We start from the raw sequence: 27,146 nt of genomic DNA, 5'->3' as shown, positions 1-27,146 counted from the left end.
GTAGGGGGTAGACTGGAGGGGCAGTCAAACTGTGAAGGACTTCCTGTGCCTGGTGAGAGACCACAGACTCGATCCTGTAGGCAAGGGAGGCATTGGAAGACTTCACGAGGGTCTCCATTTCATTTGGAGTTGATACTCCATTTTTTAAAAAATTAATAGCCTTTACTTTCTAGAGCAGTTTTAGGCTTACAGAAAATTGAGCAGATAGTATAATGAGTTTCATATACCCCTCTTTCCCCAGCTCAATTTTCCCAATTATTAACATCTTGCATTAGTGTGTTGTTGTAATTAATGAACCAATATTGATACATTGTGATAACTGAAGTCCATAGTTTACATTATGGTTCACTCTTTGTGTTGCAAAGTTCTATGGGTTTTGACAAATGCATGTCTCGTATCCACCATTACATTGTCATACAGAATAGTTTCACTGTTCTAAAAGCACCTTGTCCTCCACCTATTCAGCCCTCATTAGCATCCCCCAAAAAAAGTACTGAGGAATAAATCTAACAACATATGTACAAGGTTTGTATGAGCAAAACTACAAAACTGATAAAAGAAACCAAGGAAGATCAAGTAAATGGAGAGATGGTCCATGTTCATGGATAGGAAAACTCAATATTAGGATGTCAGTTCTTTCCAACTTGATCTATAGCTTCAATGTGATCGTGGTCATAGTGCCAGCAAGTTATTTTGTGAGTATCACCAACTGATTCTAAAGTTTACATGAAAATGTAGCAGACCCAGAATAGTTCCACTGTTCCACCTCCTTCTGCCTCTCCTGGTGCCGTTTGTGTGCTCATTCATTCTGTGCAGACCTGGTGCCTCATTTGTGAAGCAGCAGCTGAGGAGACTCCAGCACTCGCGTGGCTGATGAAAAACCCAAGGAAGGAGTCAAGACTGAGAATAATAATCTTATTAATTTGAAGGTAATGGGGCAGGATTGTTCCGTGGTGCAGTTTAAAATTAAAAGTCATATACCGGCCGGGTGTGGTGGCTCACACCTGTAATCCCAGCACTTTGGGAGGCCAAGGTGGATGGATCACCTGAGGTCTGGGGCTTGAGACCAGCCTGACCAATATGGTGAAACCCCGTCTCTACTAAAAATACAAAAAAATAGCTGGACATGGTGGTATGTGCCTGTAGTCTCAGCTACTTGGGAAGCTGAGGCAGGAGAATTGCTTGAACCCGGGAGGTGGAGGTTGCAGTGACCCGAGATCACGCCACTGCCCTCCAGCCTGGGTGACAGAACGAGATGCCATCTCATAAAAGAAAAAAAAAAGAGTCATATACCACTTAGTAGAGTAATGAAAGTCTATTGTGAATGACAGAGTTTGTCAGTGAGGCAGATCAGATTCTAATTTGACAGGCAACCAGTCAATGAAACAGACACACCTGCACAGTTGGAAATGGAGGATGAAGATACAATTGATGTGTTTCAGCAACAGACAAGAAGTGTCTACTGAAAAAGGAACCTGCTTCTTTACTCTAGAACTTTGTTCTTATAGACCAAGATTACATTCTCAATTAGAAAACTGCAATTTGGTTCCACCACATCATGACTATTACTATAGTATAGTTTTCTCTATTCTTTTATTTTTCCCTTACCCATTCCTTTATTGTACATAAAATAATGGGTGTATGTTCACAAGCATTTTGCTGTTTTAAATATTAAATGGCCAATGACATCCACTTGATGTCAATCAAAACATATCCGTGGGGAAAAATACTGATTCTTGAAAATTACCTCCCTTTCTCCATCAGTGGCATGCTCATTCAACTCTTATCTTACATTGCAATGTTATTTTGCTCTCACTATTTTAACAAAAAAAAAAATCCTTGCATACCTTATTCAATTGGAGAATTTTAATGTTTTTCATTTATCATTGTAAAACCAAGGACAATTTTATAACTTTTCGTGTATATAGCTCTTACATGTAGGGCAATCTGTCTTTAACTAGAGATAAATTACTCTTAAAAAAAAATCCTAAATAGTTTTCCTTTAAAGTCAAGCATCTTGTTTAAATAAACTTCTTGTTAAAAATGGAGAAAAAGAAGAAAGACCCAGAATAACCAACATAATACTTACGAAAAACAAATTCAGAGGATTAACACTCCTGACTTCAAGACTTACTATCAAGCTACAATAATCAAGACAGTGTGGTACTGGCAAAAGAACAGACAAATAGGCCAATGGAACAAATAGAGAACCCAGGAATAGACGCACACAAATACAGTCAGCTGATCTTTGACAAGGCAGTAAAGTCAATTCAATGGAGAAACGATAGTCTTATCAACAAACAGTGATGGAACAACTGGACATCCATATGCAAAAAACAATCTAAACACTGACCTAACACTGTTTACAAAAGTTAACTCAAAATAGATGACAGACCTCCTAAATTTAAAATACAAAACTATGAAACTTCTAGAAGATAACATAGGAAAAAATCCAACTTGATCTATAGCTTTAACATAATCCGAGTTGCAGTCCCAGCCACTTATTTTGTTGGATTTTGCAATGAGTTTTTAGATACAACACCAAAACCTCAATCCATGAAAGAAAAAAATTGGCAAGTTGGACTTCATTAAAATAAAAAATTTCTCAGTTAAAGACACAGTGGAGAGAATGAACAGAAAAGCCAAGGACTGGGAGACATATTTGTAAAACACAGATAAAGGATTTGTATTCAAAATACAGAACTTTTTTTTTTTTTTTGAGACGGAGTCTCGCTCTGTCACCCAGGCTGGAGTGCAGTGGCACAATCTCAGCTCACTGCAAGCTCCGCCTCCTGGGTTCATGCTATTCTCCTGCCTCAGCCTCCCGAGGAGCTGGGACTAAAGGCGCCCGCCACCACACCTGTCTAATTTTTTGTATTTTTAGTAGAGACGGGGTTTCACCATGTTAGCCAGGATGGTCTCGATCTGACCTCGTGATCTGCCCGCCTCGGCCTCCCAAAGTGCTGGGATTATAGGCATGAGCCACCGCGCCTGGCCAAGAACTCTTAAAACTCAACAATATGGAAACAACCCAATTTCAAAATGGGCAAAAGATCCAAACACCACACCAAAGATGATTTACAGGTGACTAGTAAGCATATGAAAAGATTTTTAACATTATGTCATCAGGGAATTGCAAATTAAAACAATGAGATACCGTTGCACATTGCACACTTACTAGGATAGCTAAAATGTTAAAACTGTCCACAGCAAATACTGACAAGGATGTAGAGGAACAGGAACTCTCATTAATTGCCAGAGGAAATGCAAAACAGTACAGCCACTTTGGAAGACAGTTTGGCAGTTTCTTACAAAGCTAAACATACTCTTACCATATAATGCAGCAGTCGCTCTCCTTGTATTTAATTAAAGGGGTTGAAAACATGACCATGTAAAAACCTGTACATGAATGTTTATATCAGCTTTATTCATGATTGCCAAAACTGGAAGCAACAAAGATGCCCCTCAAAAGGTGAATGGAGGCCAGGTGCGGTGGCTCATGCCGATAATCCCAGCACTTTGGGAGGCTGAGGCAGGTGGATCACTTGAGATCACGAGTTTGAGACCAGCCCGGCCAACATGGCGAAACCCCGTCTCTACTAAAAATACTAAGATTAACCGGGCGTGGTGGCACGTGCCTGTTATCCCAGCTACTTGGGAAGCTGAGGCAGGCAAATTGCTTGAACCTGGGAGGTGGAGGTTACAGTGAGCCAAGATCGCGCCACTGCACTCCAGCCTGGGCAACGACAGAGCAAGACTCCGTCTCAATTAAAAAAAAAAAAAAGTGAATGGATAAACAAACTGATACAGCCATAAAATAGAATATTATTCATGATAAACAGAAATGAGCTATCAAGCCACAAAAAGATATGGAGGAAACTTAAATGTTTATCACTTTGTGAAAGAAGCCAGATTGAACTGGCTACATCCTGTATGATTCCAACTAGATGACTTCCTGGAAAAGGCGAAGCTACAGAGACAGCAAAAAGATCAGTGGTGCTCCATTTTTTAAGAGTGTCCACATGTGTGATTCATCCAAAGCATTCATGAGCCCTGCTGATAATAGAGTCTGGGGCTCAGATGAGCCCATACTGTGAATGTATAGTAAAGCAGAGATTAGAAATAGGGACTTCTGCATTTGTGGAGGGCAGGTGTGGCCCCAGAGGGCTGCTCCTGTCTCTGCTTAAGAGCATGCCCAAATATTGTTGCAGAACTTAAAAGGTGATAAGTCATCTCGCTCAGAGGCTCTCAGCCCTAGCTGTAAATCAGAATCACCCAGGATGCTTTTATAACTTTCCATGCCCCACCCCAGAGATTCTGTTTTAATTGGTCTGAGGTAGAGCCCAGGCATCCGTCCTTTTTTTTTTTTTTAAGAGGTGGGGTCTTGCTTTGCTGCGCTGGCTGGAGCGCAGTGGCTGTTCACAGGCGCTCCCACTACTAAACAGCATGGGAGTTTTGTCCTGCTCCATTCCTGACCTGGGCTGGCATCCATTGTTTTAAATCATCCCAGGTTCATTTTACTGTGCAGCCAGAGATGAGAACCACTGATCTAGCTCTATCTCCACATTGTACAGATAGGGACCATGAGTTTCAAAGAGGGGCAGGAAAAGGGATGGGCTTGCCTGAGGCACCCTAGTGAATGAGAACCAAAGTCAGGACTGGATTTCTGATCCCTAATTCCTAGTCCAATTCTTTTTTTTTTTTTTTTTTTTTTTTTTTTTGAGATGGAGTCTCACTTTGTGGCCCAGGCTGGAGGGCAGGACGCGATATTTCGGCTCACTGCAACCTCTGCCACCCAGGTTCAAGCAATTCTCCTGCTTCAGCCTCCCGAGTAGCTGGGATTACAGGCATGTGCCACCACGCCCAGCTAATTTTTATATTTTTAGTAGAGATACAGTTTTGCCATGTTGGCCAAGCTGGTCTCGAACCCCTGACCTCAGGTGATCGCCTGCCTTGGCTTCCCAAAGTGCTGGGATTACAGGCGTGAGCCATCATGCCTGGCCTAGTACAATTCTTTATAAACCATTTTCTTATAATAGGTCACAATGCTTTTTTTTTTTTCTTTAAATAGAGACAGGGTCTTGCCATATTGCCCAGGCAGGTCTCAAACTCCTGGCCTCAAGTGATCCTCCCGCCTCAGCTTCCCTAAATGCTGGTATTACAGGTGTGAGCCACCATGCCCGGCCCATGATACTTTTGAGCTCCTACTCTGTGTCTGGCATTGGGCCAGGCATTGGCATAACAAAATTGTACACAACATATTCCTTGCCTTCCTGGAGCCTCCAGATTATCTGGAGGAATAGCAAATACAGGGATTGTGCATGGTTGCTGAACACTGGATTTTACTGTGAAATGTGAGTCCTCCCCAGTATATTCTGCCATCATTCAGTGCCCCACATGTGCCAGGTTCTTTGTTAGGTCTAGGGATATTAACATGTCTGGCAGGGGTGGCGGCCCAAAGAAGGAATGTGCCACTTGGTTGCTCTGCCTCCTGCTCCCACCCACTTCTTTTTTTACATATAAAATAAGGTCCTGGTCCTAATGAGGCCATAGTTTACCCCTATTTTACAGTGATTTAGAGACTCTCACGCTGGTCTCCCCTCATCACTCTAGTAAGTCCTAAAAGGGGTCGTCACCAGGCCAAATGTAGTGGCTCACACCTGTAATCCCAGCACTTTGGGAGGCTGAGGCAGGAGGATCACTTGAGGCCAGGAGTTCACCACCAGCCCAGTCAACATGGTGAAGCCCCATCTCTACTAAAAATACAAAAATTATCCGGGCATGGTGGTGTGCGCCTGTAATCCCAGCTACTTGGGCGGCTGAGGCATGAGAATCGATTGAACCCAGGAGGCAGAGGTTGCAGTGAGCCAAGATTGTGCCACTGCATTCCAGCCTAGGTGACAGAACAAGACTTTGTCTCAAAAAAAACAAAAACAAAAACAAAAACAAAACTTAGGAACACAAAGAAGGAGACAACAGACACTGGGGTCTGCTGGAGGGTGGAGGGTGGGAGGAGGGAGAGGAGCAGAAAAGAAAACTATCAACATCCAGGCTTAATACCTGGATGATGAAATTAATAATGGCTCACTGGCCAGGCGTGGTGGCTCACACCTGTAATCCCAGCACTTTGGGAGGCCGAGGTGGGTGGATCACCCGAGGTCAGGAGTTCGAGACTAGCCTGACCAATATGGTAAAACCCCCGTCTCTACTAAAAATACAAAAATTAGCCGGGCATGGTGGCATGCATCTGTAATCCCAGCTACTTGGAAGGCTGAGACAGGGAGAATCACTTGAACCTGGGAGGCGGAGGTTGCAGTGAGCCAGATCGCGCCATTGCACTCCAGCCTGGGCAACAAGAGTGAAACTCCATCTCAAATAAATAAACAAACAGTGGCTCACTGCGGCCCCCCCAGGCTCAAGCAATCCTCCCGAGTAGCTGGAATTACAGGCATGTGCCACAATGCCCAGCTAATTTTTTTTTTTTTTTTTTTTTTTAGTAGAGATGAGGTCTTGCTGTGTTGCCCAGGCTGGTCTCAAACTCCTGAGCTCAGACAATCCTCCCCTCTTGGCCTCCCAGAGTGTTGGGATTACAGGTGTGAACCACCACGCCTGGCCTATTTCTCATTTTAGAGAGAAGGAAACTGATGCCCTAACAGGTTCTGCTACTTTCCTAAGGTGCGACAGATATTGAGAAAGCTTAAGTTCAAACACTGAGCTGGCTGACTCCTGAGTCCACATGTGTAGCCATCATGCTTTCCTGGGCACCCCAAAGTAGGAGACTTAGATTCTGGTCCTAGCTGTGCTTTCTATAACCTTGGGTAACTTAGCCCATCTATAAAATGGAATGGAGGCCGGGTAGGGTGGCTCACGCCGGTAATCCCAGCACTTTAGGAGGCCGAAGTGGATGGATCACTTGAGGTCAGGAGTTAAGGCCAGCCTGGCCAACATGGTGAAACCCCGACTCTTGTAAAAATACAAAAATTAGCTGGGGCCGGGCGCCGTGACTCACGCCTGTAATCCCAGCACTTCAGGAGGCCAAGGTGGGCCGATCACCTGAGGTCAGGGGTTCAAGACCAGCCTGGCCAACACAGTGAAACCCTGTCTGTACGAAAAATACAAAAATCTGTAGGCATGGTGATGCACACCTATAGTCCCAGCTACTCAGGAGGCTGAGGCAGGAGAATCACTTAAACCTGGGAGGCAGAAGTTGCAGAGAGCTGAGATAGTGCCACTGCATTCCAGCCTGGGCGACAGAGCAAGACTCCATCTCAAAAAAAAAAAAAAAAAAATTAGCTGGGCGTGGTGGTGTGCACCTGTAATCCCAGCTTACTAAGAAGACTGAGGCAGGAGAATCACTTGAACCCGTGAGGCAGAGGTTGCAGTGACCCGAGATGGCCCCACTGCACTCCAGCCAGGGTGACAAAGGGAGACTCCATTTCCAAATAAAACAAAAAAATGGAATGGAAAAGGAAGTCGTTTTGTGAACTCTGATGTCTAAAGGACCAGTGGGTTTGCTCTGAAATAGTTTATTGCACTGAGTTGGTTCCCTTAATCTCCTCCCCACCATGGGAAGGTTTGGAGTCATAATGGAAAGAGGCCCAGCTTCCAGGGGCCAGAGAGGGCAATGATGAAGCTGAGCAGAAGAGAGTACGCTGTCCTCCCACATGCTACATATACTGCAGCATGCCCCTGGCTCAGGCTCTTTCCCTGGATTGAGGTGATTCTTCCCCAGAGCCCTTAAGGAGACCATCTACAGTCAACAAATAACTCCAGTGACATTACCTGAGCACTTCCTCTCTGCCAGTTGCCTAGTTGGATACAGGGACCAATAGATCCAGTTAGTCCCCTTCTCAAGGAGTTCACAGTCTCTTGGGAGCGACAGACATGTAAACAGCTAATGCTAATGCAAGTACACATGAATATTCAATAGGTGGAAACACAGCCTTCGTGCTCTGGGAGCAAAGAGGGAGCATTTGCCTGAAACCTTGAAAGTAGTGTAGAAGAGGAAAGGAAGGACATCCCCGATGAGGGAATGGTGTGAGCAAACACACGGGGTATGAAGTGCAGGACTTGTTCTGTGAAGGGCAAACAGGCCAGTGAGGCTAACTCCAGGCAAGTCCCGAAGGAGACTGTGAGAAATGAGGCTGGAAGGAAAATTTGAGGGCATCATGAGGGGCCTTGAATGCCAGGAGCGAGATATCCTGAAAGAGGAGATTTGTGAGTCCTGGGGACTTATACATGGGGCCAATTGACGGGGTGCGCTGACTCCCACCAAGAGAGGAAATGCCCCAAGCTCACCCTTCAAACAAGCAGCATCTTACCCTCAAAGGTTTCCCAGCTTGACAGTTTCAGCTCTGGCATCCTTCCCTCCCCCAGCCAAACCCATAAGTGGATCCAGATGGTCATTCCTATTTTAGGTTGGGGTGTGTGTTGGGGGAGGGATAGCTCTGAAACCTATCAATCCTGTCCCAAGCTCAGCCATAACAGGAGCTTCCTCCAGGACCCTGCTGTGATCCTGTGAGCCTGGAAGGAAATATTAGTCTTTGATGGAGATTTCCCATCTGTTTATGGGTGATAAGGAAGCAACAGCAGAGGAGTCCAGGGCACAGGCCAGAGAGACTCTCACAATTGGGTGAGAGAACCAAGGTGTATATGTGAGAAGGAGTGTTCTGCAGGGATGAATCCATTATTTAAAAAAAAAAAAAAAAGGCCGGGCATGGTGGCTTATGCCTGTAATCCCAGCACTTTGGGAGGCTGAGGCAGGTGGATCACAAGGTCAAAAGATCAAGACCATCCTGGCCAAACATGGTGAAACCCCATCTCTACTAAAAATACAAAAATTAGCTGGGTGTGGTGTTGCGCACCTGTAGTCCCAGCTACTCGGGGAGGCTGAGGCAGGAGAATCGCTTGAACCCAGGAGGCAAAGGTTGCAGTGAGCCAAGATTGTGCCACTGCACTCCAGCCTGGTGACAGAGTGAGACTCTGTCTCAAAAAAAAAAAACAAAAAATCTTGTGGATGGGTTGTGGTGTGGGGCAAGCCTGTGGGACAGGCCCCAGAGGATCTGGCTTCTACCTCCAGGTACCCGGCCCTCCTCATGCCACGTTTCTGCAGCTGCCTAGGCCAAGGGTAGGATGACGTGGACCTTAGGAAAGGAGCCAGGGCTCTGTCGTCTGATCCTCTGCCTGAGCACTGTTCCCACCAACCCAAGCCCATTAAAAAGGTTTGGGACACCAAGAGGTAGCAGGTTCCTGCGTTTAGACTGTAACCAGCATGTGATACCAAGCCTGTAAGTATTTGCCTTTCATTCAATTTAACAAATATTGATTAAACAAATACCATGTGCTAGGCACTATACTGGGCATTGGGTATACACACATCAGCAAGACAAATAGAGTTTCCAGTCAAGTGGGGGAGGCAAATAGTACATAGCTACAAAGAAGCTATGAAGAAAAAGAACAGGAGATTAATGGGGGCTTTCTCATTTAGATTGGGAGACCAGGGATGGGCTGAGAAAGTAATATTTGATCTGAGACTGGAAGAATGAAAGTTAGCTGCTTTAAGTAGGTAGGAGTAGTATTTCAGGCAGAGGGGAACAGTGTGTGCCAAGTCCCTGGAATATGAAGGAGTGCGTGAGAGGAACTGAAAGAAAAGGCCAGGATGGCTGTAGTATAGTAAATAAGGAAGGGGCATGGGTCCAGATGGTGCAGGGCTTTGTGAGCCATAGTAAGATATTTGTGTTTCATACGAAGTGCAACGGGAAGCCATTGAAGTTTGGCAGATTAAATGTGGTACGTGTATTAGTACTACCAAACTTGTGGCAGGCCCTGAGAGACTTACTTTGGTTGTTTATTCATCAATACCTACAATAAATGTTTAAAGGGTACCCAGCAACCCTGTGCTAGAATTATGGGCTGACAGTCATGGTAGGGAGATGTCTAAGGCACAGACCTTCCTCACAGCCTGTGGTCCAGAAGAGATTAGATAACTACAGTGACTGAATCAAGAAGTCATGTAATTTATTCTCAACAACTGTAAACTACACACCTAATCTATTCCAAACCCTGTGCTGGATGCTGGTTGTTGCCCTTCAAGGATCACACACTGCACAGGGGTCAAGGAGAGGTACAAATGTGCTCAAAGAATTTGGAGTGGGTTAGAATCATTTTCTAACCCACTGTAATCATTATCATGCCTGCGAATCTGTGAGGTCTTTATAAAACATCCATTTATTCAATCACCTAATAAATCAGTAAACATCTAGTGGGCATATGCTTTGCACCAGGAACTGTGCCAGCTACTGAAGTCAAGGACCTTAGAGTTCCATAGCAGAGACAGACATCCCTCACAAAAAAACATGAAAATATTAGGTGCTACAAACAGGACAGCAAGCTCTCCATAGATCAGCATTGAGGGAGGGTAAGTCAGTGGAAGAAGGACCTTCCCCAAATGGGAAGCTCCTAACTTCCTGAGTGCATTTGTCCATACCTTCCTTTACCTGATTACTCTTTTTATCCTTTTTTTTTTTTCTTTAAGCCTGATTTTTAGTGGCAGCCTTCCTTCTGACTTTGGGCTGTCCCCCACTTCCCCTCCCCACCCCAGTAGACTTCATTTTCTTTGTCTTGACATCCTTTAAAAAGCCAAAAGGTTCCAACATTTGAGCCTGGCTTCTCTCTAATTACGGCTGTGTATGATCTCAAACAATTAACTTCCCTGAGCCCGTTTTCCCATTTGTACAAGTAAGGGATTGGATCACATCTAAGGCTTATGATTTTTACTCCAGTAAGTATTCACACTCTTGCACACACTGCTCTGCACGGCCTTCCTTTCTTTGTACCGCTGCACTCATACTTCCACTCCTGTGCCACACGGCAAACATCAAGACTCAACTCAATAATATCCTATCTTCCAGCAAGTCTTCCCTGTATATACAATAAAATACACACACACACACACACGTGCGCACACACAACTGTGTGTGTCTTCCTTTATGCTACCACTACCTCGTGAGAGGGCCACAGAATGAAAAGGGCAAGGGAGGCATAAGACTTGGGTTTGGGCCGGGCGCGGTGGCTCACGCCTGTAATCCCAGCACTTTGGGAGGCCAAGGCGGGCGGATCACAAGGTCAGGAGTTTGAGACCATCCTGGCTAACACGGTGAAACCCCACCTCTACTAAAAATACAAAAATTAGCCGGGCGTGGTGGCACGCGCCTGTTATCCCAGCTACTCGGGAGGCTGAGACAGGATCGCCTGAACCTGGGAGGTGGAGGTTGCAGTGAGCCGAGATTGTGCCATTGCCCTCCATCCAGCCTGGGCAACAAGAGAAAAAATTCCGCCTCAAAAAAAAAAAAAAAAAAAAAGACTTGGGTTTGAATCGTGGTCTCTCACCTTTTGAACCTCAGTTTCTCACTTGTAACAGGAGGGAATACCTAATTTGGATGTCTAATTAGTTTATGGGGATTAGAAACAATTCATGTCAAGTGCTTGGCACCTAAGAAGTGCTCAATAAATAGCGACTGTACCACACCTCCTAGGAGCCCTCAGCGTACTGAATTAGAGTTCTTTATAAGTCTCCGGCGCTAGACTGCGAACTGCCTGAGAGCAACCCTTCTGCAGCCGCGGGGCGTAAGCGGCAAAGACTTGGGGCTGGCAGGCGCATAGGGAGTGGGGCGGGGCGGGGCTGGCCGGGCCCAGGGGAACGCGGCTCGGATTCCCGGGGGAAGGCCAAGCGGGGCGGACCCCATCTCCGGGAAGTGACGCCATGGGGACGAGCGGCACCAGAGCCGGGGCCAGTCGGAGCGGGGCGCGCGCCGCATGGCGGAAGCGGAAGGGAGTTCTCTGCTCTTGTTGCCGCCGCCGCCGCCACCCCCGCCCAGGATGGCGGAAGTGGAGGCGCCGACGGCGGCCGAGACGGACATGAAGCAATATCAAGGCTCCGGCGGCGTCGCCATGGATGTGGAACGGAGTCGCTTCCCCTACTGCGTGGTGTGGACGCCCATCCCGGTGCTCACGTGAGTCTCTTCCGGCATCCGCCTGGGGACGAGGAGGGCCCAGGGAGAGCCGGAGTCGGGCCGGGCTAGCCTCCGGCCCCGACGCGCAGCAAGCCTTTTCCTCGGGTCTGGCCCGCACGCCTCGCCCAGTCACCAGAACCCCGCCATCCATGTAGTGCCAGTTTGTGCACACGGCTGGGACACGCTCCCTGCTCTCAATACACCTGGTGTAGCCGGGGAGAGAGTTGTAGGCCAGCAGGAAAGGGCAAGTGGCTGGGAGACTCGAGCTGTGAGTGTGTAGAAGAGGGAGCCCCTTATCGGATCTGAGGAGACATTCACTGGTTTATTCTCTCATTGAGCAAATGCTTACTGGTCGCTTACCATATTCCAGACATACTGCTGGGTCTGGGAGCAAGAGTGGGAGTTTGGTTGGGACCACACGAGATCCTGGGATGTCAGCATTGGAAGGGCCCCCAGAGATCTGAGAGTCCAACCCTTTGTCTCACGTGCCATCTCAGTTGCAAAGCGGGTTTAGATCCCAGGTTGTCTGCCTCCCAGACCAAAGTTCTTTCTATAACATCAGCCTTTGTCAGGGGAGAAGCAGGTGCTCTGGTACTACTTGGCGCCTTTTGGGAGGAGCTCTCATATGGGGAGAGGTGGTTTGCCCTCCTGCTTCAGCCTTGACAGCTGATAAACGTAACCCCTCCTCACCGTGCTGGACAGTTTGCCAAGCTCTTAAACACCCATTTTATCAGAATTAAACATCCATTTTCTAGGGTAGGTTATCTTCTCAGATGGTGAAGCTGAGCTGCTTGTAGCATTAAGTGTCTTGATCAGGTTCGCACCCCAATAAGCAAAGGCATGAAGAGCTCAGTCTTCTGATCTAACTTGCTCTTTGCACTACATCTTATCCACTCTCACCTGGTGGGATAGCTTGTTCCGCTATCAATAACAGCCAGTGGTGATGTGGAGAAGGGATCATTTGGGGCCTTAGGTATTGCTGATTCTAAAAAGATCGTAGTTTTTGAATTATGTTAAAATATTTGAATTATTTTGTGTTTTCAAATACTTATGCATATAAGAGCATCCAAATTTGTTCTTTAAAAATAAAATATTGGGACAGGCGTGGTGGCTCATGCCTGTAATCCCAGCACTCTGGGAGGCTGGGTGGAGGGTGGATCGGTAGGTAGTTTGAGACCAACCTGGCCATCGTGGCGAAACCCGTCTCTACTAAAAATACAAAAATTAGCTGGGCATAGTGGCACGTGCCTGTAATCCCAGCTACTCCGGAAGCTGAGGCAGGAGAATCGCCTCAACCCGGGAAGTGGAGTTTGCAGTGAGCCGAGATTGCACCACTGCACTTCAGCATGGGCAACACAGTGAAACTCCGTCTCAAAATAAATAATGAAATAAAATCTTAGGAAAATGTGTACATTAATTCATTCAGTGTTCTTCTAACACATGTGCTAAGTGACCCCTGTGTTCCCAGATAGTTCTAGGTGATGCGAATATACAGTGATGAATAAAGGAGATATGGTCTTTACACTTTTGAGAGTTTAAGTCATAGTGGAAGGAGATAGACAGTAAACAAGTAAGCTAATAAAAGAGCACCTGATAGTGATTAGTGTTGTGAAGAAAATAAAATATTAGTGTGAAAATAACAGGGGCCGGGCGTGGTGGCTCACGCCTGTAATCCCAGCACTTTGGGAGGCCTAGGCGGGCGAATCACCTGAGGTCAGGAGTTCAAGACCAGCCTGACCAACATGGAGAAACCCCATCTCTACTAAAAATACAAAATTAGCCGGGGTGGTGGCACATGCCTGTAATCCCAGCTACTCAGGAGGCCGAAGCAGTAGAATCGCTTGAACCCGGGAGGTGGAGGTTGCGGTGAGCCAAGATCGTGCTTTTGCACTCCAGCCTGGACAACAAGAGCAAAACTCCGTTTAAAAAAAAAAGAACATAACTGGGAGGGATACTCAGGAAATGTATTGGTTTTCTTAAAACCTGTCTTGTGATCCTAAACTCTCTTTAGCCTTTCTTATTCTCAAAAACACCATTTGTGGCGTGGTCCTCTGCGGAGAATGGTAGCAGCGTGAGGTGGAGGCACCACAATCCCTGGTCATCTGGGCCAAAAGCAGCTCATAGCCCATTTCTATTCAGATCTGTGTACAGGTGTTCATAAGACCAAGATGAATAAGACACTGTGTTCCTGTTAAAGGGTTCATGTTCCCTTCTGTGTTAGTCCATTCTTGCACTAATACTTGAGACTGGATGATTTCTAAAGAAAAGAGGTTTAATTGACTCATGCTTCTGCAGGCTATACAGGAAGCATAGTGGCTTCTGCTTCTGGGGAGACCTCGGGAAGCTTCCAGTTATGGTGTAAGGCAAAGGGGGAGGGAGGCAAGATTAGGAGCGGGATTAGGAGCAAGAGGGAGTGAGGGGGGAGATGCTACACACTTTTAAACAACCAGATCTTGGGAAAACTCGCTATCACGAGAACAGCACCAAAGGGATGGTGCTGAACCATTTATGAGAAAACCAGCCTCATGATCCCACCACCAGCCCCCACCTCCAATATGGGGACTACAGTTTGACGGGAGATTTGGCGGGGACAGATCCAAACCATGTCACCTTCAAAGGACTCACCTCCAGCAGGAGGGAGAGAAAGGTCAATTAGCCATCGTAGTATTACTGTATAGTGATGATTGCAGAGCTAGGCATACATGTGGCACAAGGAACTGTCACCTGTCTTTGGAGGAGAGATCAGAGGAGGAAATGGAACCCAAAGATCTGTCTACCCCCTCAGAGATGTTGGTAATTCTGCATGAAAAACCAGTTTAGTGCTCGCCTCGGCAGCACATATACTAAAATTGGAACGATACAGAGAAGATTAGCATGGCCCCTGCGCAAGGATGACATGCAGATTCGTGAAGCGTTCCATATTTTTGTCTCCCTGGACTTCGAGCAGGAGATGGCCACTACCGCATTCTCCTCCCTGGAGAAGAGCTACAAGCTGCCCGATGGCCAGGTCATCACCATCAGCAACAAGCGGTTCCAGTGTCCGGAGGCGCTGTTCCAGCCTTCCTTCCTGGGTGTGGAATCTTGAGGCATCCACGAGACCACGTTCAACTCCATCATGAAGTGTGACGTGGACATCCGCAAAGACCTGTACACCAACATAGGGCTATCCAGAGGCACCATCATGCACCCGGGCATCACCGACAGGATGCAGAAGGAGATTAACGCCCTGGCACCCAGCACCATGAAGATCAAGCTCATTGTGCCCCCACAGTGCAAGTACTCTGTGTGGATCAGCGGCTCCATCCTGGCCTCACTGTCCACCTTCCAGCAGATATGGATTAGCAAGCAGGAGTATGACGAGTCAGGCCCCTGTATCGTCCACCACAAATGCTTCTAAATGGACTGTGAGCCGATGCGTAGCATTTGCTGCATGGGTTAATTCAGAAGTATGAATTGGCCCTGGCAAATGCATATACCTCATGCTAGCCTCACGAAAATGGAATAAGCCTTCGAAAAGAAATTGTTGTTGAAGCTTGTATCTAATATCAGCACTGGATTGTAGAACTTGTTGCTGATTTTGACCTTGTATTCAAGTTAACTGTTCCCCTTGGTATTTGTTTAATACCGTGTACATATCTTTGCTTTCAACCCTTAGTACACGTGGCTTGGTCACTGCGCGGCAAGGTAAGAATGTGCTTGTGGAAGACAAGTCTGACTTGGTGAGTCTGCATGGCCAGCAGTCTCCGATCTTTGCAGGGTACTAATATGTCATGGCTGAGTGTTCTGGGATGTCTCTAGAGGCTGACAAGGGCTCCTGAACCAGTTGTTTCTGTCCTGCTGGTCTGTCAGGGTTGGAAAGGCCAAGCCATAGGACCCAGTTTCCTTTTTTAGCTGATGTTTTCCTGCCAGAACACTGTGGGCTGTTACTTGCTTTCAGTTGGAAGCAGTTTGCATTTACACCTGTAAATGCATTCATCCTTTTAATTTATGTAAGGTTTTTTTTTGTATGCAATTCTCGATTCTTTAAGGAGATGAGAACAGATTTTGGTTTTCTACTGTTATGTGAGAACATTGGGCCCCAGCAGCATGTCATTGTGTAAGGAAAAATAAAAGTGCTGCTGTAACCAAAAAAAAAGGGAAAAAAAAGAAACCAGTTTAATAGCTGCTGCTACTAATAAAAACAGCTAAGATTAGATGCTTACTCTGTCCTAAACATTGTATGTTCACTCACTCAATCCTAATGTCAACCTATGAAAGTAGATACTGTTGTCCCCATTTTATAGATGAGGAAGTAAGGCTTAGAATGCTCTTTTGCTGAGTTAGCCTACCTTCCCAGATTGAGCTCCAGGATGAGTGAGTCATTTATTCATTCATTGTATCTTTATAAAGCACCTATTATGTACTAGGTCCTGAATAGAAGGTAGTCCACAAAGCGGCTCTGGAGCTGCCTTCCTGGAGCTTCCAGGCTGACAAACCACTTTGAGGGTTTCTTCTCTGGGGCTTCCAGCCTTTACTCTGATTTCCATCCACTGCTGCCAGCACAGCTGTGGCGTGTGGAATCCTGGTTGGACCCAGACTTCCTCCCAAGCAGATGAAAGGATTGAGGGGCAGAGATGGGGGTGGAGGGCAGTCCTGAGATCAGGATGAGCTACTTTCCCATAATCCTGAATGTCCATCCTGTGGCCTATGGATCTTCTGCAACTTATTCTATGTTAGTGCAGTCAGTCAGATAGTGCTTATGTATTGAACACCTCGAGATGACAACATTGAGCAGCTGCCAAGCGGAAGGCAGAGTCCTAGGCACTGTGTAAATGGATAAGTCTATCCATTTAATCCTCACAATAGCTCCTCATTAAGGTAATTTTTACTATCCACAGAGAGATGGGAATTAGTAACTTGCCCAGAACAAAGGCAAGCCTCAACCCAGATGATATCTGAGCATGACTTCACTCTTGGCGTTTGTTTGTTGTTTTTAATATTTATTTATTTATTTATTTATTTTGAGACAGAGTCTTGCTCTGTCACCCAGGCTGGAGTGCAGTGGCGTGATCTCAGCTCACTGCAACCTCCGCCTCCGGGGTTCAAGTGATTCTCGTGCCTCAGCCTCTCGAGTAGCTGGGATTATAGGCACATGCCACCATGCCCATCTAATTTTTGTATTTTTAGTATAGACAGGGTTTCGCCATGTTTCCCAGGCTGGTCTCGAACTCCTGACCTCAAGTCATCCACCGGCCTCTGCCTCCCAAAGTGCTGGGATTACAGGCGTGAGCCACTGAGCCCAGCCTTGGCTCACTGCAGCCTCAACTTCCTGGGCCCAGCCTTGGCTCACTACAGCCTCAACTTCCTGGGCCTGGCCTTGGCTCACCACAGCCTCAACTTCCTTGGATCAAGTGATCCTCCAGCTAATTTTTAGATTTTTTTAGATACAGGGTCTCACTGTGTTGCCCAGGCTGGTCTCAAATTCCTGGGCTCAAGCAATGCAACTGCCTTGGCCTTCCAAAGTGCTATGATTACAGGTGTGAGCCACAGCACCCAGCCCCAGACTCTACTCTTAAATGCAGGATGTTCATTCATTATTTAGTCAACAAATATTTAGTGAGTTGCAGCTATATACAGGCATTGCCGTAGTAAACAAGAAAAAATCCTGTCTCTCTTGGAGTTTATGTTCTAGTGGAGAGACAGCATGTAAATAACCAAGATAATTTTGGATAGTAGTAGATACTATGAGGGAAGTAAAGCATTGTAGTGGGATCTGGGATTGGGTGGCTGTGCTGGAAGACACCGTTCAGGCAAGACCTCCGAAGGTGGCAGTGAGGCTGAGGCCTAATCAGTGAGGAGTCAGCTGTGCCATGCTCTCTGGGAAGAGTGTTCCAGACGGAGGAGAGGGCAGATACAGAGAAAGCATGGGGTGGGAGGATTCGGCATGTTTGAGGCCACAAGCAGGCAGTGTAGCTAGAGAGGGGACTGAGATGAAGTTCAAGGGATAATTAGCACCACAGTGTTGGAAGAAGTTCCAAGTGTATTATAAGTGTAGTAGGAAGCCATTAATAGGTGTTGAACAGGGGAATGATGGAATCTGAGTTCAATTCTCAAAAGACCACTCTGGCCCCACCATTGTCTCAAGCGCTCAAGCTGTAGACCTGGAAGACCCCCATCCTGTCAGTCGTAAACTCTCCGGTCTTCATTTGAAAGATCTTTCGAATCCATGTGCTTCTCACCACCCTGCCCCTGATCCTCTAGTCAGGACCTCCATCATCTCTTGCCAGTGGTACAGCAGTAGCCCCTGAGCTGGCCTCTCCCCCTTTCATTCTTCCAGGCACATGTACCACTTTCTTGCTCTGCAGTGTTGTTTTCTGCCTGTTGATGTTGTGTCCTTTCACAGGTCAAGGTTAAAAGTCACCTCCTCTGTGAAGTCTTTACTGACTCCACCCCAGCCCCCTGTAACTGCTTTTTTAAACTGCGTCTCTGGAGGCTTGGCCTCCACCCCTAGCCAGGTGCTTTATGCTCATGCCCAGGCAGCATTGAGGCCAGGACTCGGCCACTGGCCCTGTGAGTTCTCCTTAAACTGGATCAGTCTCTCCAGCACCCAGGTCCCGTAGGGCCATGGTTCTCAGAACGCAGACAGGTCTGGGGTTCCTATGTGTGACATATTGGGGTGCATCTGAGATTTGTTGTTGTTTTTTAATGCCCATGGTTTTTTAAAAAAGGAACTTTTATTTCCTGGCATACACCATGCTTCTGTTCCAGTTTCTACCCCTGCACATTCTGTTTCTTCGTTATTTCCTCAGGGAAGCCTTTCCTGAACTCCCCCACCCACATTGGTGTCATGTCCGCCCACCTTTTTTTTTTTTAACTTTCTTATTGAGGTATAACTTATGTACCAAACGGTGTGCGAATCTCAAGTATACAGCAGGAAGAATTTTTGCATATCACACACTCATGTAACCGCTACCCAGATGGGGGCTAGAAAGCAATGCTAAGACCCAGAGGACCCCCTTGTGCCCTCCCAGTCAGTTCTACCACAGATTCCACCCCGCTGTGGACCTCTAGCCATAGATCAGTTTTGCCTTTTCTTGGACTTCATGTAAACAGAGTGCTATGTTACGTACCCTGTGTAAGATTTCCGTCATTCACCCTTATGTCTGTGAAAGCCTGTGTTGTGTGTAGCAGAAGTGACACTCTTTTTCATCGTTATGGACTATTTCAATGTATAACTATACCACACTTATTCATCGTACCGTTGTTGAACATTTGGATTCTTTCTAGTTGTTTTTATCAATTTTATTGAATTATAGTTTACATATAATAAAATGTACACATTTTAAGAGTACAGTTCAATGAGTTTTGGCAAATGTTATTTCCCAGGGGTGAGGGCAAAGAAGGTTCCAAAAGTGAAACTGCTGAGGCATATAGTATAGTGCCAAACTGTTTTCCAGAATGGTAGAAACAGGCCGGGTGCGGTGGCTCACGCCTGTAATTCCAGCACTTTGGGAGGCCGAGGCAGGCAGATGACTTGAGGTCAGGAGTTCGAGACCAGCCTGGCCAACATGATGAAACCTCGTGTCTACTAAAAATACAAAAATTAGCCAGGCATGGTGGTGCACTCCTGTAGTCCCAGCTACTCGGGAGGCTGAGGCAGGAGAATTGCTTGAACCCAGGAGGCGGAGGTTGCAGTGAGCTGAGATTGTGCCACTGCACTTCAGCCAGGGCAAGAGAGCGAGACTCCATCTCAAAAACAAAATAGTAGGCCGGGCGCAGTGGCTTATGCCTGTAATCCCAGCACTTTGGGAGGCCAAGGCACGTGGATCACGAGGTCAAGAGATCGAGACCATCCTGGCCAACATGGTGAAACCCCATCTCTACTAAAAATACAAAAATTACCCAGGCATGGTGGTGCACACCTGTAGTCCCAGCTACTCAGGAGGCTGAGGCAGGAGAATTGCTTGAACTCGGGAGGCGGAGGTTGCAGTGAGCCAATATTGTGCCACTGCACTCCAGCCTGGGCGACAGAGCGAGACTCCATTTGAAAAAAAAAAAAATGGTAGAAACAGTTTATCCCTCACACCAGCAGTGAATGAGGGCTCTGGTTGTCCCTTGCCCTCACCTGCATTGGTGTTGCTGTCGTTTGAGTTACAGCCATCCTGGCAGGATGCTGAGGTATCCCATTGTGCTGTCGGTTTGCAGTTACCCTTGTCTGTGCTTCCCCAGCCTTCTGGACCACCCTAATGGCCACCTGTCAATGAAACGTAATATTCACATGCTTCTGTACTGTATGAAGGGTCCCCAGCATCCGTCTAACTGGCTGAAAGATCCCCTAAGCTCTGTCCCTTCCCCGTCCTTTTCCTCACAGGTGGTTTTTCCCCATCATCGGCCACATGGGCATCTGCACATCCACAGGAATCATTCGGGACTTCGCAGGCCCCTACTTTGTCTCGGTGAGTCCCCATTCTGCCCACCCCGGGGGGTCCCAAGGTTTAAGTGGAAGGCTGTCCTGTCTTGCCCGCAGGCAGGCTTCGTCTCCCCAGACCCAGGAGAACGTAGATAACCCGCAGTCCTGGCCCTGGCCCTCTGCCCCTCACCAATGTTTGACCCCTTTCCCCCTTCTCTTGCCTCCAGGACAGGCCGGGAGGGCAGTGTGGCCAGAAGGATTCTTAAGTAACTGACCCAGCCCTTTGCCCCCACCCCTGGGGTACCGAGACATGGGTAGGGATTAGAGGCAAGAGTGGAGAGTCAGACCTTCCAGGAACCACATCTCTGGACCTTCAGAAGGTGGGAGTCAAGGTGGGAGGACAGGGGAGGCTGATTCGGTTCCCTGGGTGTGGCCATGGAGAAGAGGGGGTGGGGCTTTAGAATGAAGCAGCTGTGTTCTCAGGTCTGTTCCCTGGGGGTGTGACCAAGACTGGTCCAGTGGGCTAGCCGCAGAGGAGCATGCATCATCCTGTCTCCAGGTGTCAGAGGCTGGACTGAAGGGGTGTGGTGGCACCAACCTGTTTATATTAATAGTTGTCATGATCATCTTAACACGACAAAGGTCTGTCACTTTGTACTTAAAAATACTTTCACATCCATTACTTTATCATATATTTTTATGGTGATTAATCATTGACCAGGTCTGTCAGCAGGGTCTCCCTGATCTGAACCCAGAGTCTGTCTCTGTGTAACTCCTGTACCCCAGGAATAATGTGATGAGTCTAGGACTTCACTGCAGTGTCTCCCTCACAGGAAGTCCCTCTGGGCCCAGCGCCCCCGCCCTGCTATGAATGCAGTCAGACTGCTGGGCGCAGAGATGGTCTCCATGTGGGCCACCACTGTTGAGTCAGGAGGCCAGACCACGATGGAAACCTCCTGCTGGTCCTCAGAGATCAGAGAAGACTGACCAGAGAACTTGGAGAAAATGAGGCCCAGAGAGGGCAAGGGAATTCCTGGGTGCCACACCAAGGGACAGTGGCAGCTGGAGCCCCAGGTCTTTGGTCTCTGATGCAGTGCTCTGTGCACTTGTGCCACACTGCCTTCTTCCTGCAGAACAGCTGCTAGCTCTTTAGATGCCATGCCAGCCCCAGGGCAGGGCCCAGGCCCCACTTCTGGCCCCCCACCCCCGACATACCCTCTTCTAAGTCACTGTACTTCTGCCACCTACCCAGGATTGTCATCTGGCCCAAATGTAAGTTCCTCACTGACCTCTGCTTTTGTCCCTCAACAGGAGGACAACATGGCCTTTGGAAAGCCTGCCAAGTAAGTGATGAACACCCATGTGACTGGCTCTAGAGGCAGGTCGCTCCTGCCCGGGCGGGCCAGGCCTTCTGGGGCACAGGAGGGGCCAGCACCCTGAGAATAGAGTATATGGGGTCGGGGGAGAGGTCAGCCAGGGTCCACCAGAGCATGGCAACCCCGTACAGAGTGCCTACCGCACCAGCCCCTGGCTAGGGCCTTTACCTGTAGACCATCTGGGCCTTGCCACAGCTCTTCAGGTTTGTATTTTCAACTCCATGGCAAGTTGTGAGGAAAGGGAAGGGACTTGGTCAAGGTCACACAGGAAGTGGCAGAGCTGGGACCCACACCCAGATCTGTCTCCCTCTAGACTCACTCTTCTGCCCTTTGGGAACAAATGAGGCATGGAAGGTAGAAGAGAGGCATTGTTTGGAGCTCTGCTGGAAAGTTCTGGTTGGAGAGAATAAAAACCGTTCAGCCTTCTGGGAGCTATTGCTGGTTTGGTTTGGGACGTTTGGTCTTCATCTTTGCAGTCTCAGGTGCCCACCTCAGCTGTGGGCCTGGTGAGAGTGCCTCAGTCATCAGTGTCCTCAGGTGACCTGTTGCCCAAGGCTGCACTGGGAGGAGGGACTGGGCCGAGGAGGAGTTGGTGTCCCACACAGCTGAGATGGCCTGGAGCAGGGCTTCCTGCTGCCTGCTCTGGCTTCCTCCGGCAGGCAGCAGTGTAGTCCAGGAGTCTCTGGGCCACCAGGTGTTCGCTGCCAGACTGCTCTTCAAGGACAGTTTTAAGGGCATCATTTTCCAAGCAGTAGCCCCTAAGCAGCCCCAGTCCCGGCCATGGTCTCTAGACTCCTCCACCAAGCCATTCCCCTACACAACAGCCAGGGGGCGCCCTGACCTCCCAGCTCTCCTTGGCCTGAGACCCACCGGGCACTCTGGTGCTTGGAACAGCAATTCTCACCCACCTTGAGGTTTATGGGCTTTAGCACCATCAGCTTCCCTGCCACTCACCCTGGCAAGCTGCCTGGGAGACTAGGGGAGAGTGCTTGCTGCTGGGTAAACTCCCCGCATGATGTGGCCTCACCTACATCTCCAGCCTTAGCTGCCAGCATTCCATCACCGTGTTTCTCTTTCCGCATCCTCCAGGAGGGCTCAGTCACTTCAGTTATGGGACATGCTGCACAGTTTTATGCCTGTCACTTAGCTTAAGCTGTTCCCTCAGCCTGGAATGCCCACCTCTTCTTTCTATGCCTGCCTAACCCTCTTCCTTCAGACTGGACCCAGGTGTCACCTCCAGGAAGCCTTCTCACACCCCATCTTAGTCCGTTCTGGCTGCCATAACAAAATCTCATCAATTGGGTATCTTAGAAACAACAGAAATGTATTTCTCACAGTTCTGAAGACTGGACAGTCCTGGGTGCAGGTGCTGGTAGAGTCAGTGTCTGGTGAGGGCCTGAGGTGCCTTTCCACTGTGTCCCCACGTGGTGGAGGGGTGAGGGGTCTCCCTCAGGGCTCTTTTATAAGGACACGGATCCCATTCATGAGAGCTAATCACCCCATGGCCTAATCACCTCCCAAAGGCCCCACCTCCTCATACCATCACCTTGAGGGTTAAGATTTCAACATATGAACTTGGGGACACAGACTTTCAGAGCATAGCACCCCCAATTTCATTCCATATCCCCCCAGGATCCCCCATGGCACCAGCCACCTCACCCTGTGTCACAGTTGACTGCCACATAACACTTGCCCCAGATCTGGCTTACTGTACACCTCAGCACCCAGCTCAGGCCCGGGCACAGGGCAGGCCTCAGAGGACGTGCGTAGAGCTGAGGGCACAAAGGAGCCAAGCAAGTGTCCAGAGCCCTTCTCTCACCCCAGGTACTGGAAGTTGGACCCTGCTCAGGTCTATGCTAGCGGGCCCAACGCATGGGACACGGCTGTGCACGACGCCTCTGAGGAGTACAAGCACCGCATGGTAGGTGGGCCAGGGCGGCACCAGCACTCCCCAGGTGGGGACCAGGGGGGAGGCTCCCCTGCAGCCCATCCTGACCAGCCCTTCTGGTGCCTCCAGCACAATCTCTGCTGTGACAACTGCCACTCGCACGTGGCATTGGCCCTGAATCTGATGCGCTACAACAACAGCACCAACTGGAATATGGTGACGCTCTGCTTCTTCTGCCTGCTCTATGGGAAGTACGTCAGGTGAGCTGCCCTCCTGCCCGCCCACCCACACACTGCCCAGAGGCTGCTCTCCCAAGGATCCTAGAAAGACCATTCCTAGCGTCCTTCAGTCAGCCGGGACAGTTGGAACAGATGCCAGTTGGAGCCATGGTGGTTCTAGAGTGACGAGCTGAGGGGCTGATGGAGAGGGAGGTGACTGTGCTGAAGTCCAGCTCCACCTGGGCCCCAAATGCACCTCTGGCACTTGCCCGCTGTGAGACCATGGGCAACTGCCTTGGTCTCTCTCGGCCACAGCTGTCTTTGGTGAAATGCAGGCAATGATTCCCGCTCCTCAGGGAGGCTTCTACCGATCCCTGTGCTCCGGTAAAGTGAGCAGATAGATCCTCTCATAATGACTGCCCCACAGGTCCCTTCCTAGGCAGAGAGATTGAGTGAGTCGCCCATGGTCGCCACAGCATGGACACAGCAGAGCCCAGACTCGTGAGCCAGCATAGGTTAGTGCTGATCTGGCCGCTTCTCCAAGCTTTCCTCTTAGCCACGTTCATCATTAAGAGCTTCTGAAAAGAAGACTTCTAGGGATATTTTTAAGTACTGCATGGCTTTTAGAAGTCCCCTGAGAATAACTGTGGTCACACAGAGGTTGAACCCAGACCCCTGGCTCCCAGCTGCTTGGCTCCAGCCACAACACTGCTGACCTTTGCCAGCCCCAGAGCTCCCAGTAGTCCCCATTATGAAGTCCATAGGCAGAGGGCACACGTGGCTTCCATACCCAAACTGCAATTCCTGGTCCTCTTGCTGGAGACCCTAGAGGTAGGTGGCTATAGATGGAGCCAGTGAGGCCTAGAAATGGGGAGCATGTCTCCTGTTCCCAGCCAGCGAGGTGTCAGTAAATCATCAGGAGCGCAGAGCAGCCCCTGCCCGGGACCATAGCTGGTGATCCCCCATACTGGGCAACCACGCCCAGCCTGCTTCCTTGATTGGCCAAGTTTGGGGTGAGGGGGTGGTTATAGGGTTTTCCTTAGGGATGGCAGCCTTATTGGGGTCTGTGGGTGCTCAGGGCTGCGGGCCGCATGCCTGCTCACCAGGCCCTGCCCACCTATGCTCGCTCCTTTCTCTCTGTCAGCGTTGGGGCCTTCGTGAAGACCTGGCTGCCCTTCATCCTTCTCCTGGGCATCATCCTCACCGTCAGCCTGGTCTTTAACCTCCGGTGATGGCTGCTCGGTGGCCCCACACCCACCAGGGTCCCGAGGAAACAGCCGCCATCCCTTTTGGTTCCAGATTTTTTTCTCCTCACCCCAAAAGGCAGGGTTGGGCCTGCTGTTGTGGACCGGGGGTCGGGGCTGGCAGGATGGAAGGACTGAGGACCAGCATGAAGTGGGGGTTTGTTGTCTCCCTGCCTCTCAGAAGCACCCTGTCCCCTCCTCCCCAGGCCTGTGACTCCGGCCCTGGAAGCCCCTTTGTTCTTCTGTTGAAAGGCTTTGGCTTCCCTCTGTAGAGCTGCTCCCGCCACCACCTGCTGGGGTCCTGCCTCAGCCCAGTGCCCAGTATGGGGAGAGGAGGACATTCGGGCTCACCTGTCAAGGTGGCCCTGGGACCAGAGCTGGTCCCAGCATGGGGTGCACCGGGTACACTTAACGTGTCTCTATAAGCCAAGTTGCTTCAGGACCTTCACCACTGGCCTCTAGAATGGTCCAGAGGGGCTGGCTGGGTCCCTTTGTCAGACTCCTGCTGGCAGCTGCCCTGGGGGACATGTGTGCACATCTGGCATCCTCCAGCCCGTGCAGTCCGCTCTTCACTGTTCCACGGCCTCCCAGTGCCTCCCAGCATTGGACCCATCTCCCCCTGCAGTTTGAGGCCAGAGAGGTGAGTGGACCTGACAAGTGCCAGAGTAACCGTGTAGACAGAGCAGTGTAGACAGCACTCAGCCCCAGCCCCAGGTGTGGACCTCATGCTGGTGATGGCTCCCCTGGGTCCAAAATACGCTGGTGATGGCTCCCCTGGGTGGCCTGCCAGCACAGCCAGTGCCATCAGGGAGCTGAAGGGGCTGTCCCCCACCTAACTCCAGCTCCCCCTTACTTCACGTTGTCACCAAGGTCCTGTGCCGCCCGCCTCGCCCCCCTGCTCTGTGGATTCCTTTGGGAAGGGCTCCCTGGGCAGGACAATAAAGAGTTTTGACTCCAGTTGGTGCCCTGTCATTGTTTTCTCCCTCTCTGGGGCCCCGTTGCCCCTTAGCTCATAGCGTCTTGGTATTCTTGGGACCCTGTTACGCTTGACAAGGGTCTGGTTGCCAGCGCCATGGTTGAGTCTGTGTCCAGTGCCTGGGGCCATCAGCATCCCTCAGGTATATCCCGCCCCTGCAGTCTGGGGATTCCCTGCCATTCTCCATTCCCTATTCCAAAGCTTTCCTCTTGAGGCAGGTGGGCATTGAAACCCCTTCCATCATCCCTGTTGGGAAGGACTTGTAGGCTTGGGGTTAGGGCTGAGTAGAGCCTCCACTGCTGTCCCCACCACCCCCCGGGGTGCAGAGTTGGGGATGAGCCAAGAGCACTGCCAGCCTCTGGTCCCTGTATCCATCCAGCCTTCGCTTGCCTCCGATCCTTTGCTCTCCACCATCCCTCTCATGGCGGCCCTGCCTAACCAAGGCCCAGCTTAAAAGCCACTTCCTCCCTGAAGCCTTTCCCAACCCTGTCCATGCATCACTTCAGTTGAACTAGCCAAGGATTTGGTCTTGAACGTGGCCTTGAGGACATGCTCTAGCAGCTGGCCATGGGGTCCCTGGTCAGGCATCTGCCAGCTCACCCCAGACCCTGCAGTGCTGTGGTCTGCAAGCCTGGGACTTCTCCAGGGCAAGGCAGAGGTGCCCTCTCCCCACTTCAGAGCAGTTCCATTTACTTTTCTTTTTTTTCTTTCTTTCTTATTTATTTATTTATTTTTTGGAGACAGAATCACTCCATTGCCCAAGCTGGAGTGCAATGGCACGATCTCAGCTCACTATAACGCCTGCCTCCTGAGTTCAAGTAATTCTCATGCCTCAGCCTCCCAAATAGCTGGGATTACAGGTGCCCGCCACCACGCTGGGCTAATATTTGTATTTTTAGGAGAGACAGGGTTTTACCATGTTGGCCAGGCTGATCTCGAACTCCTCAGGTGACCCGCCCGCCTCAGCCTCGCAAAGTGCTGGGATTACAGGCATAAGCCATTACGCCTGGCCCTAGCAATTCCATTTTCAAAAACCTGTTTTGC

The 27,146-nt window shown here is 49.2% G+C and overlaps 2 protein-coding genes and 1 non-coding gene across 5 annotated transcripts; all 3 read left to right on the top strand.

Annotated features, from left to right (window-relative positions):
• The first annotated feature begins 11,730 nt into the window (after nucleotides 1-11,730).
• On the top strand, nucleotides 11,731-26,083 carry TMEM222 (transmembrane protein 222). Of its 3 annotated transcripts, XR_010131968.1 has the most exons (7): nucleotides 11,782-12,011; nucleotides 20,362-20,446; nucleotides 21,712-21,743; nucleotides 23,601-23,697; nucleotides 23,794-23,924; nucleotides 24,310-24,397; nucleotides 25,027-25,165. XR_010131968.1 is itself a non-coding variant. In XM_004025260.4 (6 exons), exons 1-6 carry the CDS (start codon nucleotides 11,815-11,817, stop codon nucleotides 25,112-25,114), a joined length of 630 nt encoding a protein of 209 aa, XP_004025309.1. In that variant the 5' UTR covers nucleotides 11,731-11,814; the 3' UTR covers nucleotides 25,115-26,083. The 3 variants fall into 3 exon arrangements, 2 of the variants coding, with proteins under 2 accessions (XP_004025309.1, XP_018869107.1); XM_004025260.4 differs by lacking the exon at nucleotides 24,310-24,397 and having other exon boundaries at nucleotides 11,731-12,011; nucleotides 25,027-26,083; XM_019013562.4 differs by lacking the exon at nucleotides 24,310-24,397 and having other exon boundaries at nucleotides 11,784-12,011; nucleotides 23,601-23,924; nucleotides 25,027-26,083.
• On the top strand, nucleotides 12,018-15,626 carry LOC134757681 (actin, alpha skeletal muscle-like). The gene has a single exon (XM_063701307.1). It carries the CDS (start codon nucleotides 15,127-15,129, stop codon nucleotides 15,406-15,408), a length of 282 nt encoding a protein of 93 aa, XP_063557377.1. The 5' UTR covers nucleotides 12,018-15,126; the 3' UTR covers nucleotides 15,409-15,626.
• LOC115932113 (U6 spliceosomal RNA) lies at nucleotides 14,831-14,937 on the top strand. The gene has a single exon (XR_004068450.1). It is a non-coding gene; the product is annotated as a U6 spliceosomal RNA (small nuclear RNA).
• Nucleotides 26,084-27,146: the final 1,063 nt, after the last annotated feature.

This window comes from Gorilla gorilla, chromosome 1 (genome assembly GCF_029281585.2).
Source record: "Gorilla gorilla gorilla isolate KB3781 chromosome 1, NHGRI_mGorGor1-v2.1_pri, whole genome shotgun sequence".
Taxonomy (NCBI): Eukaryota; Metazoa; Chordata; class Mammalia; order Primates; family Hominidae; genus Gorilla; species Gorilla gorilla.
This window is presented reverse-complemented; position numbering and strand designations above follow the sequence as displayed.